This window comes from Typopeltis vanoorti, chromosome 16 (genome assembly GCF_054136105.1).
Source record: "Typopeltis vanoorti isolate ZY-2024b chromosome 16, IOZ_Tvanoo_1.0, whole genome shotgun sequence".
Taxonomy (NCBI): Eukaryota; Metazoa; Arthropoda; class Arachnida; order Uropygi; family Thelyphonidae; genus Typopeltis; species Typopeltis vanoorti.
In genome coordinates this window covers 97,326,877-97,341,883 of record NC_143564.1, presented here as the reverse complement: position 1 = coordinate 97,341,883, position 15,007 = coordinate 97,326,877, and the positions used below count along the sequence as shown (strand labels likewise).

The following is a 15,007-nucleotide window of genomic DNA, read 5'->3' as shown; positions in this document are numbered from 1 at the left end:
CATCATCAGGGAAGTGTGGAGGTGGAGCAGAAAAGACTGTACTCCAGAATTTAACAAAATCATCATGTAAGCCTGCTAGAGGATGGTCTTGGCACATTGCCTTCTTCCTCTGCTTCCTATTTGACAAAGTCATTGTAGAATGAGATGTAGGCTGATGTTGACAAGGCATCAAGTGTTCGGAGAATTCAATATGGAAGTAGTCATTTAACTGATCTGTGATATCTATTTCCAGAAGGTGAGTCTGGATGAGAGACTTAAGAATTTGATGATTATATTCCAGAAGAGGAGGATTGTCTAGATATGATATCAGTCTGAGAATCAAAGCCTCTTGTTCAACAGCAGGATGGTGGCTGGAAGATGAAGAGGCAGGGACAGGAGATATGGAGATATTACCTGTCCCTACCTGTGGCGGATGGACTGCCAATTCTCGAACTAAGGCTTTGTAACTGGCTATCCATCTATGACACTTGATGGCATCCAAAAATTCTTAATGGGAACACCTTAAATAAAGCCTCATTGATGTTCTTTATCCCTCGAGCCGTCAACTCGATCTCATGAGCGGTGAGGATATGTTCTTCTTCAGCAGTCCAACGTGCTTTGACGCACTCAGTTCTTATTGTGTGATGCACACCAAGGCTGACTGCGGTGGAGAATGCACAATCGCAGATCTGACAAACGAAATGTCTAAGATTTGGAACTCCCTGACTGCCAGAACAAACATGATGATTACTTGAAGAAATGGGTTGATGACAGCCTTGCAGACCTTTCTTTTAACTTTCTTCCTGAGGACGCCGCTGGTACGGGTGGTAGGATCACCTACAAACAGGAAACAGACATCTGGAATCACACTCGACGAGTTTCCTGGCTCCGGCCTGTAAGAGTTGGAGCCTTCATCTGATGAGTTATTGCAAGCAAGGAAATTTAACCCTACCAGGGCTGCTATCCCTGGAAAGGAGGAATAGCGTAGCAGGCCAGTCAGTCACCCGAAGGTATCCAGGAATCATCCCTAGGAGGCCGCCTACTGCAGCACTTGCGAAGTGTCTCAGGGGATGTGCAATGTTGCAGACTCACATCCCCCATATACCACTTTCTGATATCTATCAGTCAGTCATCCTCTTATCCACACAATAGTTCATAATCCAACCCCATAATCTTCAATCTATGCAACAGTCTTCCATGCTGTATTCTGTCGAAAGTCTTAACAAAAATCCAAAAGTATTGTGGTGTATATCCATTACCCTGGTCTAACTCAGTGGTAATATTCTTGTAGATAAACTTATACGTTGGTAATACATAACTGTTCAGATTTTAGGGAAAGACAATGTATACTAGAATGTTACATTGCCATCTTCAGGGAAAATAAAAATAATGATATGTGCACGCAGGCACACTAATCAAATATGGCTGAAGAAAACAACTGAAGTCGGTCCTAGAGTCCTAAAGACGACCCCCCCCACCCTAGTGGGTTGATGTTCTTAGAATGCATGCTTCTCATATTTGGGGCAGTCTCATGCAATCAAATTTGTTGAGGTTTGGGGAGTTTTTTTTTTAGAGCTGAGCTGATTCCAGGAATTTCTTCCAGCGTATTTTGTGGCAGATGTCCAAAGCATGGTCAGCAAGTCCCAAGTTGCTGTATTAGTGGAACCAGATATAGTCCTTATGTTCAGATATTCTGATATTAGCTCTCCTGCCTGTTTGGCCATAGTAGGACAGTTTGCAACTACAAGGGACCTCGTATACTCCAGGTAGGCCTATGGGAAGTGGCTGGTTTTTGGTGGAGCGGATAAGAGATGACAAATTTTTTATATGGTTTGTAACAAGTTGTCAGGTCATTTTTTTTAGGATTTTTGTTAGCTTTTCACAAGTATCCCAAATATAAGGAATAGTGATAGATTTAGTAGTCTCTATTTTGGAAGGGGGGGGGTTGTGGTTAAATGGTTTTAATATTTTTGGGGGGGGGGTTGTAGTTAGGGCATTGTTATCTGAACTGATTCATTTTGCTTGTTATATAGGGTTTTTATAATCCCATATTATTGGGAGAGGGGGAGGGGTAATTGCTGGTGAATGTATCTACCTGTACGTGTAGGTTTTCTGTAAACAGAGAAAGCTAGGGATCCATCAAGCTAGCATTTAATCAGAGTGTCTAGGAAAGGGAGATTGTTATTGTTTTCCTTTTCCAAAGTAAACTGGATCCTGGGATGCTGATTGTTTAAGTGTGTTAAGAAGTTGTGGAGTGCATCCAAGTCAAGCAGCCAAATAGTGAACACATCCTCTACATAGCATAGCCAAACAGTAGGTTTGAATGCATCTGAGTTTAAGGCTTTTTCTTCAAAGGTCTCCATAAAGAAGTTAGGCACAGGTGGAGAACCCATGGTTGTCCCCTCTATCTGCTTGTAGAATTTCCCTTGCCTAACGAAATAGCTTGAGTTCATGGTGAACTGAAATAGGACTGCGATATAGGGAGGAAATTTGGCTTGGACGAGGTCCAAGGTATCTTTGAATGGGACATTGATGAATAAGGGAGGAGACATGAAAACTGACCATTAAGTCAGTGTGTTGGAATGAGAGATTTTATGTGTGAAGGTGTGTTGCCAGTATATTGTGTGAACACTTTGGTTAAATGTTTGGCTAATTTGTATGTGGGAGAATTGATGCCATCTACAATGGGATGTAATGGCACCACATTCTGTTTATGGATTTTTGGTAGTCCATATATTCGGGAGGGGAGGGTCTAGAGTTAAAAGGTTTTAGTTTGTTAGTCACTTCCACGTGCCAAGAAGTAACCTTAAAGAGCCTATGGAGTGTTCTGATTTGGGAGCTGGTGGGATCATATTCTAATATGAAGGTAGGTAAACCGATCTAACAGTAAAGAGCTTACCTGTGTAGTCAGTTTTGTTTAGAACTACAGTGGTTCCCCTTATCTGCTTTAGTAATTATTATTTTACTGTTGTTTTTTTATTTCCTGCAGAGCTTTGAATTCTTCTTCAGCTTGGGTAAGAACACCAGCTACATCCAGTCTGATACTGTTGACAATATGGTTGAGAAGGTTGCGAATACCAGCACATTCTACCTGTATCATTATTTCTTCAGAAGGGATTTTTTTTCTGTGCTACAGTGAGGTTGGGGTCTAGCCCAAGTGCGCTGATTGAGCACTTGTGCTAGGTGTCAGGTATCAGGGTAAGGGATAAGAGGTTTATTGATCAAGATGCTAAAACATAACCTTCCCTTAATAAACCTATGTTGTTTATTGCAAAGTAAAGATTTTCTGTCAACCCATTTCTGAATGTAAGCCCTAACCTACTTTTCCAAATCTTCATCACCACTCCTGCTGAGATACTGATTGGTCAATAGTTGGATATATATAGGTCTTTGAACCACCCTTGTGCAATGGGATTACAATACATTCTTTCCACTCTGTGGAATCTTCCCTGTTCTGAGACCCAAATTATATAGCCAGTTCAGCTGAACACTCTTTTAGCATCCGTGCTGATATCCCATCAGTTTCTATTGCAGAATTCTTATTCAAGTCTGAAATCTTATATAATTCTTAAATGTCTGTTCAGAAAATGATAGCTGCTTTTGAGATGGGATGGTAAAAGACTGTTGAGGATCTCAAAAACTGAAAGGCAGACAAATGGATGATTCTAGATAGGATTAGCAGGACTTTTTAAGAGTCCTTAAGGACAATGAGAGAAGAAAGCTTGAATTCTCTGAAGCCACAACAGGACCACCTGGCAAGAATTCATGTGGCAAATCATCAAGATAAGGAACAAACATATGGCATCTGCTGATGTCATATGGTTGTTCCTTACCTTGGAACATACATGCCACATGTATTTTTTCTAATCTTCAATTAGAGAAAATGCACAGACCTTCCACATCAGATAAATAACTTAGGCTTCATTAACATGTCAGCAGTAATGAAGGTTGATTGTTTCAGATTTATAGCCAAAGCAATTAAGGCTATAAAACCATACAGTTGCAGTAGTTACTGCAACCGTATGGCATTATGCCTGTAAATTGTGTGTGTGTGTTCGTTCTTCTGGCTGGTTTGCTGTTTGGCAGGATGAAACACCTAAGTTTTCTGGAAGAGAAAACAGTGCCACCCCCAAATGAGACTGGCTAACTTACCTTCAAATGAAAAAAAAAAAAAAAAAAAAAAAAAAAAAAAAAAAAAAAAAAAAAAAAAGCTTTATAAAGGTGTTTCGTGTCTTAGAAGAGCTTCGAACCCTTGCCTTTCCTTCCAGCCAAAGGGTACCATCTGATACAAACCGAGTTGTGGAGACTCCACTGAAGGAAGATCTGATATTTGGTTAATACCAAAGTAAAGGCAATGATGTGTGGTGCATGGAACACATTATTAAGGAAACCGATCACAAAGCTGGCATAAAAATATTGTATATATTAAACAATTATAAAGCCTTGGATAATGCCTTCCTTTATTATTACACGAATGATACGAATAGGTGTATGGTGATATTGTTGCTCCCATTTTTTATAGTTTTAAAGTAGTTCTAACTCCCATTTTTAATTTGAAAGTGTTCCCAAGTAACTCTACTTGTCACGCCGAAGAACAGTGGTATAAAATTCACCGAAATCGGCTAAGAAGAAACCAAATTTTGAAGTATTGAAAACTGAACAGAGAGAACTGCGGTCAACAATGAGTGAAGAATGTCGCCATCTTTACAATCACGCCACAACTGCTCAAGGGAAGAAAGGTGAGTCATGATGTGTATCAAATGACTGGAGGATTTATCATCCAACGGAAATCAAATAACCTACGAAATGCAGTAGGATTCTACACTTAAAATGTGCCGGCTTTTCAGAAACAACCTGGCAACGTAAATCCAATGCAACACACGAGGAACGGAAGTGTGTACTCTGCAGAAAGAACAAAGAAATGCACCTATGGCAGCCACCTACGATGCAGCCGATCATACCGGAGGCAAAATCAGATGGCGAACTAAACAGACAAAAAAATGTAGGCGAGTCCTATAATTTCAACTCTTTAAATATATTAATAGAAAACGGTCTAGAGACCGTAAAAGCCAGCTTAGTAGATCTTGTGGAAAAACTCTTTGACAAACAGAACGAAAAAATAACAAAAAAATCTAGCGAATATGAAGATTTGGTCAAACATAATAATTTAGCAGCGATAGACATTGCAAATGGTAAATGACATTAAAATCCGCATTAAGGCACTAAATGACAGGCAACACAATTTGATGAAAGAGACATCCGAACATCAAGAACTTCATTCTCTAAAACTACAATACAAACATTTAAATCAGCAACAACATAAAGAAGATCTTGTCATGAATGGTCTTCCTGAAACTGCATCTACAGAAAACCTCAGAGACGTAGTTTTTAAATTAGGCCAAGCAATTGATATCCCCCTACAGCTTAACAACATTCAGACTGTAAATCGGATTCCTAGGAAAAACAAGGCTTGCCACGACCTGCACCAGTCATAGTTCGTCTTACAAGCAAGTCCACAAGAGACAATCTCATAAAAGCTAGCAGACAGAAAAAAAACAGTTGCTAAGGATTTAAACGCATTGCAAGACAATACACCAATCTTCCTATCCGAATATTTAACACCATTCAACCAGAATCCATTGTACCAAGCAAGAAAAGCAAAAAACAGAAAAAAATTACCAATTTTTGTGGATCAGAGATGCAGATATTCTTCAGGAAGTCACAAATTTCAAAGCCAATACTAATTAAAAGCTCAGAAGACATAGAAAGGCTGCCATAGTAAAAAACAAAAACAAAAGTCTCCTAATTAGTTCAAAAAGAAGACCATAATAAAAATGAATGTGAACCATCAAGACAGATGCAATAACAGCAGAACATACTGGCAATTTCGCTTTGATGAGACCTTTCAGATCATTCATTTGACCTCCCAAACATAAGCCTACTTCCAACACAGCAATCAAATCAATACAAAAAAAAAATATCTAACTGGTGTCATACTCAGATAAGTTCGTTAAAAAGCTTCGAGGATGCAAGCAGAGACATTACATCTCAACAGAGATAAAAAAAAAAAAAAAAAAAAAAAGAATTATTTACTACATTGAAGTGCTGTAGTTACAGCAGTTAAAAACATTAAAAGCAAAAATTGTAAAATACAGGGTGTTCGGGATAAATTTGACATATTTATAATTAATTATATTTTTCTGTAAGTTACATGTATTAACACACACTTCTCTTCATTTAAAAGTTTGGACCCTTCTTCATTCATATACAAGATGTCAGAAAGGATGGATAGCTGGAACCCACCTGAATCATGGAAGAGAATAACTTGTATCATGATGATTCGTGCCCGCCATCAAAATAAGGATATTACGACTGCTGCCCAATGCTCCCTGAATACAGTAAAAACAATCAGGCATGAACTAGAGACTTGCAATGGTGACTACGAGGATGTAGCAAGAAGAAAGATCCCTAGCAGACGATCTGATTGCGTTCGTACAGCAGAATTCCTCGCAAATCTGCAGGAACAGGTGTTGAAGAACCCTGGCATTGGAATTCGGGCTTTGTTCGTGGAGTTGCTAACTGTAGTCAAGCCCTGGATAACAAGGGTAGCCAATGGTAGGCCGTATGTATGGCAGCAGGATTCGGCCCCTTGCCACACCTCTGGGAAAAGTCAAAAATGGTTGTCTGAAAATTTCTACTTCACCAGTCCAAATGTTTGGCCTCCAAACTCCCCAGACCTTAACCCCATGGATTATTTTGTATGGGGCGCAGTTGAAAAAGACACCAATCGCACTTCCAGTAATACAAAAGCCCAGTTAATGGATAAAATTAAAACAGTTTTTGCGGCCCTTCCCAGGGAGACTGTAGCATCAGCTTGTTCGAGGTTCCGAAGCAGAATTGAAGCTGTGATCGATGCTAATGGTGGTTATTTTGAGTAAATCTTGTTGATAGTATTGTAATTAACTCTGCCTGTAATGTTTTTTTGTCAATTCATTAAATTTAATAGATACAAAGAAGATTTTCTTTTTCCTTACGAAACTGTCAAATTTATCCCGAACACCCTGTATATATAAAACTTACTGTTATACTATAAATGCTGTTTAAAAAAATGTAATCTTATCCAATTGCAAATTATAAATTACCATCTATAGTAACTATTATTAACACATTATACAAGTAACAGAAAAATTTGCATGAAATTCACTGTAAAAAAAAAAAAATTATGTACATTTACATTAAAAAAAATATCACTGTACTCTACATTTTGTACTGAACAAAAAATGTAACAGTATGCCTAAAAATAAGTAAAAAATAAGAGAGACCTCAAGGGAGTCAGAGACTCATCGAGAGAGGCCACATACTACACACACCAGCTATCATAGTTATTCTTGAATTCATTCACACTGCTTGCACTCACAACATCCAATGGCAATCCATTCCAATCAAGCACCATCCTCTGGAAGAAAAATCTAGCCCTCACCTCCTTCTTGGTGGCATTATCAATCAGCTTCCAAAGATGCCCTCTTGTCCTTTCCCCATCCTCCATAAATTGAAAAATTCCATCAAACTCAATCATATCACCCCTCTTTCGCCTGTTTGCCAGTTATTTTGCAATTCTGAAACGAACGTTCATGTAAAGAACGTTCGTTTTAGGATTGCAATTATCTTTGGAGTTGTATTTGCAATCTTTGCCACATGACCCCTGAACTTCAACTTCCTATCTATTAACACCCCGAGATCCCTAGCCTCATCAGTTTCTTCTAGCCTAATCCCACCAATAAAATACAACATTGGATATCTAATCATGCCAAAGTGAATGACTTTACATTTACTGACATTGAACTGACATGTTCAACTCTCACATGCCCACAATTCCAGCTTATTCAAGTCATTCTGCAAGTATTGCATATCAGCAGCATTCCTGACTACCCTACTTATCTTTGCATCATCAGCAAATAGTTGTATGTCGCCTGTCAAATCATTCTCAATATCATTAATGTACAGATTGAATAACAGTGGACCAAGCACTGATCCTTGTGGTACACCACTTGTTATTTTATTATTATTATTATTATTTTTTTATTAATCTTTGTACTGGTTATGGGCAGTACTACCCGTACATCACATCCAGCCATCTCGTCCAAACTTGATATAGGCCTAAGCCTTTACAAGTGTTTTACCCTATGCCTGTTCTAGTTATCATTGTAGTCATTCTCTGGTGGCAACAACATGCCACCAGTGTGCCCTGTGAGGCCCTCAAGGGAAGAACTTTTATATCCTTCTGCATAAGCCCAAGCTGTTTTAAGTCCTTATAGCTATCTGCGCTCCATACGACACGTAAAGAGATGGTAGTGCTGATACACCGCAGAGTTGCCCCATGCTCCTCCTGTATTTTACTAACTAGATCTTGGTTATTTTTATAATAGTTTACCTTATGATTATGGCTATAGGCTAGTGGGTGCCCTGTTCCCACCACCTGGGCATCAACTACCCAAATGTCATCATCTCTTTTAATCACTAAATCTGGCTTATGCAAACCCACGGAGGTCCTATAATGTGGTTCCACCGCGGTCTCCCAACCTTTGTTCTTAAAGCGGTTGTTCACCAGAATGAAATTCACGGTGTCATGCCTCCGCACATGGACCCCCATGGGTGTGGAAGCAACACTGGGCTATATGAGACAATGTCTCACTGTAGTGGCAGCCAGCCCTACAGTTTGAGTCATCACTACCCCATCGAGCTGTGCAGGCTCAAGTGGGCAGGGCATTGATCCTCGTTCTGATAAGGTCAATATACTCAAACCCAGGGAGGAATCTGGTGCCATCCCTTACCCAAATCATGCTGTGGAGGCACCAGATATGCTCTCTTAAACGAGCACCATCTACAGAACAGTAAAGTAGAGATACCCATCTCTTGTGTTCTGTGGGTGCTGACTCAATTAAGGTACCTTGATAATGGGACCAGCCTTTATCCCACCTAAAGTCTTCTTGTATTAATGGGCTATAGAAAGCCTCTCTGCAGACAGGGGAAGAAGATAGTTCTAACTTCGCAATTCTGGACAGCCACATGTGTGGGATCAGCCATCTAAGTGATGGAACCCTGAGCCCGCCATCCTTCACCCTTGCGTGGAAATATGCAGTAGGTGTGTCAGGTGGCAGTTGGAGCCATGAGATCATGGCTCCAACTGCCACCTGACAAACCTACTGCATATATCCGTTCTCCGAAACAGTCTTTCCCACTATCTCCTACCTCGCCTTTACCACAAATTGGTGCTTGGTAGGACATATATCTCGGTAAAGATGAGGTAGGAGATAGTAGGAAAGGAGAAACAGTGTTTGCTAGGGCTTGAGAGGAGCTTTCCTCAAAGAAGCAATCCCAGCTTCTAGGATAGAAGGGACAGAAGATCTTCCCTTTGGGGGTGAACATGATACGAGGTATCTCCACTCTTCCAGGATGGTCAAAGCATGCAATGGCCTCACGTACAGGGAAAACTCTATAGTCTCAACCTTAAGTTTTTTGTCACAACTAGAGGGGACAAGAATAAGATAGTCTGCAGAAAAGAGGAGATAGAGGATCACCTTGGCGAACACTCTGCACCGCGGGAATAGAAGTCGCACATGATAGTGATGGAGCTACCCAAGTATAGCTCCATGACATAGGAAAGAAAGGGTTTCTTAAACCTTGCAGACTCAGATCCCCCGTACACAACTTTCTGATATCTGTCAATCAGCCATCCTCTCATCCATGCTAATATTGTATAATCCAAACTCATTTTCTCCAATTTGTGCAAGAGTCTACCATGCTGCATTCTGTCAAAAGCCTTAGCAAAATCCAAAAGTATCATGGTGTATCCATTCCCCTTGTCTAGTTCAATGGTAACATTGTTATAGAACGTGAGCAAGTTGCTAAAACATGACCTTCCCTTACTAAACCCATGTTCATTGCAAAGTAGAGATTCACTGTCACCCTGTTTCTGAATGCGAGCCCTAAGCAATTTTTCCAAATTCTTCACCACCACTCCTGAGATACTAATTGGTCGATAGTTGGATACACCAGTCTTTGCACTGCCCTTGTGCAATGGAATTACCATACATTCCTGCAGAATCTTCCCTGTTCTGAAACTCATATTAAACAGACGGGTCAAAGGAATGGCCAGTTCAGCTGAACACTCTTTTAGCACATGTGCTGATATTCTATCAGTCCCTATTGCTGAATTCTTATTCAATTTTTGCAACAGCTCTAAGACCTCAGCCTCACACACCTGCATTTCTTCATCTAGTGAAGAGGTAACAGTGAGCTCAATGTTGCATTCACCAGGTTGAGCTTTTAATAAAATGGGCACTCATTAACTGAACAACCTCTTCTGCATCTGCAATCCTCACGTCATCTGGATTTAAGAGTTATCCTTTCATATTCATTCTTTCTTTTACTTGCAGCATATTGATAGAATTCTTGTGGGTTATCTTTAGCATGCAGAGCCAGTTTCTTTTCATACTCAGACTATGCTTTCCGTACAACAGTAGTGACTATTCTAGCCTGCTGCTTATAATGTTCATAAAGGACGTCATCCTTATGCAAACGGTATTTCTTCCACATTGTCCTTTTCTTACGAATCTCTTGCTTAATAAGATTACATCCATTTGACTTCTACTCTATTTATTCTTCGAACTCTTGGGATACATTCTTATTTATTCGTATGGAGTTTCCTCCCTTTTTCCTCCCCTGTCCCTATTGGGACGAGTTGAGCCGCCTCATGGGGGGTTAGGTATTTATGGCTGTAGATCCATGTGTGTTCACGGGGCCGGTTTGCCTGCTTCCGGGATGAAAAACGGCACATAAACTGGAAGAAAAAACCCTACTACCTGCGCCTATAGCTAACTTGGCTATGGCTGAGGAAGATCCTCAAATTCCTCACGTCTTCGACAGGAATCAAACCTGGGGCACTCCTTCCCCAGTCATATGGTTGCGAAGTGCACAGCCACTAGGCTAACCGCGTGGGGGACACATTCTGATATCGCATCATTTAAGTATTGTTTCAATACTTTCCATGCACTGTCGATATTCTTTCCATCCAGCAACCAATCCAATTCCACTGAACTCAGTATACTTCTCAGTTGGTCATAATTTCCTGCTTTGTAGTTCAGCATGTAACCCTTCCTGAATGAAACATTCATAAACTTAGTCACTTCCCAAGTGAGTACTGCATGATCACTGTCACCAACCAGATGCAGAATAGTTACGTCTTTAACTGAAATGCCCTCTGACACTATAATCAAATCTAACACTCTTTGCCCTGGAGTTCCTTCTGTCACATGCTGCTTGAGGAAACTGTCCCACAACAGCTCAATAAATACATTTTCATTCTTCTCATGAGATTCTACTGCTACCTTATCAACATTTGGATAATTAAAGTCTCCCATTATGATTACTCTTTTTGTGCTCATCTTTTGTATTTGATGCATTTCTTCATCACTAGCAACCGATCCACCATGTATGTAATAACACCCCACTATATAATTGATCTTGTTAGATTCCACCTCACACCAGATGGCTTCAAACTCAGTGCCACATGAAATATTATTAGTAGTAGTACTGCAATCATAGGTGTCAACTCTAACTAGATTCAAATCATCCGATATCATCAGCAGCACAACCCATCCTCTCCTATTCTCTCTATCCTTACTAAAAATATTGTACCAATGACACATGATACCAGTTAGTAGGTCTGATTCTGATAGCCAGGTCTCACTAATTCCTACAATCTGAGGTCGCAACATATTGACTAAGGCAATAAATTGTATTCCTTTGTTTCTAATACTCCTAGCATTCATGTACAGACATAATAATCTACCTGTTTTTTCTTTTGTATTGTCTTGTCTGCAATCTGCCTGATACAGTTGGACAACTTGCCCATCTTTATTCTTCTCTAATGCCTGACACATGTAGACATCTTTGCATACATTTGATGGGTCCAAACTAGATGAACACAAACCTGAAATCATTCTCTCCTCATCAACATTACCATGACAAAGCCCATTCGCAACATCAACACAGGTATATAACATTGTCCCTCTTACACTCGCATTCACCCCATTGCTCACTTTATAATTTAGTTTCCCGAGTCTCTGTGTTAAGACTCATACCAGTTATTAGTTTTTCTAGACTCTTGATACCAAATGCATTCAGGTGTAGGCCATCCCTCTTATACAAATCCAGTCTTCCCTCAAACTCACTCCACACATACAAAAATTCACATCCATTCCTTCTACGCAGACTACTCGACAAATCGTTTGCCATCGTAGCCCTTCTTAATTCATTTTTATCATAGCGAGGTAAAATACTGACGATTTTCACTTTCTCACTCTTCACTCTTGCTTCTTCCAACAACCCTTTTATGTCCTCTCTCTCTCATACTGAATTTATCACCAGATAAGTCGTTAGTATCTACTAAGACTACTATTTCTTTTACTTTTCTTTTGTGTTTTGGAATTGCATGTGTTATATTTTTAATTTTTGCTCCAGGAAAACTCGATGTTATAACCGCCCGTCTATAGCATGTTTTTTTTATAGAGTCACCATACCAAATAACTTCTTTCTTTTAAACTAACAAAGTCACTTACCTGATTTCTGTTATTTCCTGATTTAACTATTTATTTGCTTTGTTGTTTCTTATTTTCCTGTTCATTTTTCTTTTTCTCCCTAGGCTCATTTAAATGCCTCTCTACTTTTTGCAATTCCCACATCGTCTCCCTGATTATCTGCTTCAACTTCGCTATTTTGGCAGTTAATTCGTTTTCATTAACCTCCTCCATGTGTACAATAACCTCATTAGCAGGGCTAACCTTCTTGTTCTCGCTTGCGGTGCTGTTTTTAGCATTACATTTCTTGCCCTTTTTTTTGGCACCATTTTAAATGTATACTAAATATTGAATCATCTTTATTAAAATATGTGATAAAATACTAAATACACTATAAAACAAGAGAAAGGGAAAACAATAAAAACTGATGAAAATCACCAACTTTACAGGAGCACTGTTTTTTATGCAAAAATATAATTGAGAAAAAGCATTTCTTATACAGAAATGAAAATATTGAAAAGATAAAACTTTTTATGATAAGAAAGATAAAGTTATCTGTTCAGACTTTGAGACCGATGGGATGGGAAGTGTCTAAACCAGACTAAATGAACACTAAACCACTTCCATTACATGATACTCAAAAAACCAATTTTTGTTTCATTTTTATCAATAGTTAAAACAAAATTAGTAATTTTTTTATAATTTTTCCACTAGAAACACTTTGCACTCATTGCAATTCTGAAAAGAAATTTCCAATCATTCAAGCAGAGGCAATATTTTATTCAAAACACACAACATATTCATAACTATAGAAAAATTTCAGAACTTGTGTTGATATAATCACAAAGCTTCATTTATACAAAAATTGAATGCTACTCAAATCATAAATATTTTATAAAGAAAAGACCATCTTATGTAATTAAGTTTTCGATCTAACCTTTTGGCAAATTTAAAGAGATGAATAGAAAATCAGAAATTAATACAGATTTACTTACTTTAGGATCAGATTCTATCAGATCTGGTGCCAGCAAAACTAATGTTGATTCCAGTTCTCTTTGTTGTTTATTTTTCTTCTTTATAAGAGGATGATGTTTATTTTTACAAATTGTACTGCTAGCAGCCATCAGTGCTGCTAGATCTTGTTCATCATCTAGAGCCTCATCCTCAGCCTCTTCATCTCCATCCTCGCAGTTATCCATTTCATTCTGAGAATCAATTTCACATGCAGTATCATTCTCTGGATGATGTCCATCATCAGCATCTGATATATCTTCTGCAATTGAGGTGTTTTGTGTAGTATTATGTGATGAATGAACTTCTGATGGAATTATTGGATTTGATATCATTATCTGTGAGTGACTTTGTTTATTAGTTTCATTCATATTATTCTGTTGATCAGATATATTCTGTTTTTCACAAGTAGGATTTTTTACTGCATTACAGATATTATCACTACTACATGCACTTGAACCTGTACTTGTCCTTTCATTATTTATCAAGCATAATGGTTTGGGCATAAGAGGTCTTCTGCATTGTCTTTTATCTCCTGACTTTTTTACTGGAGTGGATGGTAATAAAGGAATTTTAGGGAGTAGTCTTCTTCGATTATTATACTTTTTGAGGATGGGTGAGATATGTTTTAAAGGAGATACATGTTTCTGTGGTGTTCGGCATGGGCGTGGAAGAATAAGATTATATTTCTTTTCTGGAGTTGTGCATAACCTAGATGAAACTGTAATATATCCAGAGTTCAGTGATGCAGAGATGGTAACAGCAGTCCTACTTGCTGTAACTGATGCTTTTGGTGGAGTCATACAGGGAGCAATATGAATATCATGTTGTTTTGGACAAACGTATGACTTCTGTAACATGAAAAGAAAGATTATTATTATTTTATATAAAAAATTATATCAATAACAGTACATAAAGTATTAAATGAAAGAGTATAAATAAACACACACACACACACACACACACACACACACAGACACAAATCAGTCCTAAAAAAACTAAAAATTTCACAGGCAGGTCCTTTCAGAACAAGAATTCTCCAATAAGATTAATTACTTTTTTTATTTCATTTCATAGAAAACAGAGAAAGCATATGGTTTAATTTGGGATGACATAAAAGAAAATTCACTTATTTGAGAACTGTGATCTCACTGCTCATTTGGGTTGACAGTTGATAGGTGTAATTTCGAGAATAAGAAGAGAAATTGTTAGCAAGATAATTATGAGAGAATAAATGGAAGATATAATAGAAGGAAAAGAACAAGGGGATGGAGGATGGGGGGGGGGGGAAGTAGGCAGGCAGGCAGAAGATACCCAGTGAAATAAGTTATACTCTTATCTACACTGCTTTAGAATGAAGTCAACGAAGACAGAAGTTATGAGAAATCCCCCAATTTGGGCACAAAATGAATACCAGGAGAGGCATAGTAAAAAAATCA

At 38.6% G+C, this 15,007-nt stretch overlaps 1 protein-coding gene across 3 annotated transcripts in view; it reads right to left on the bottom strand.

The window, feature by feature from the left end:
* mute (gon-4 like protein muscle wasted) overlaps positions 1-15,007 on the bottom strand; it is a 469,386-nt gene that overhangs the window by 131,117 nt on the left and 323,262 nt on the right. For all 3 annotated transcript variants that reach the window (XM_090406009.1, XM_090406011.1, XM_090406010.1), the window contains exon 19: positions 13,553-14,419. In XM_090406009.1, coding sequence (XP_090262135.1) covers positions 13,553-14,419 — 867 coding nt within the window. The remainder of the gene's footprint in view (positions 1-13,552; positions 14,420-15,007) is intronic.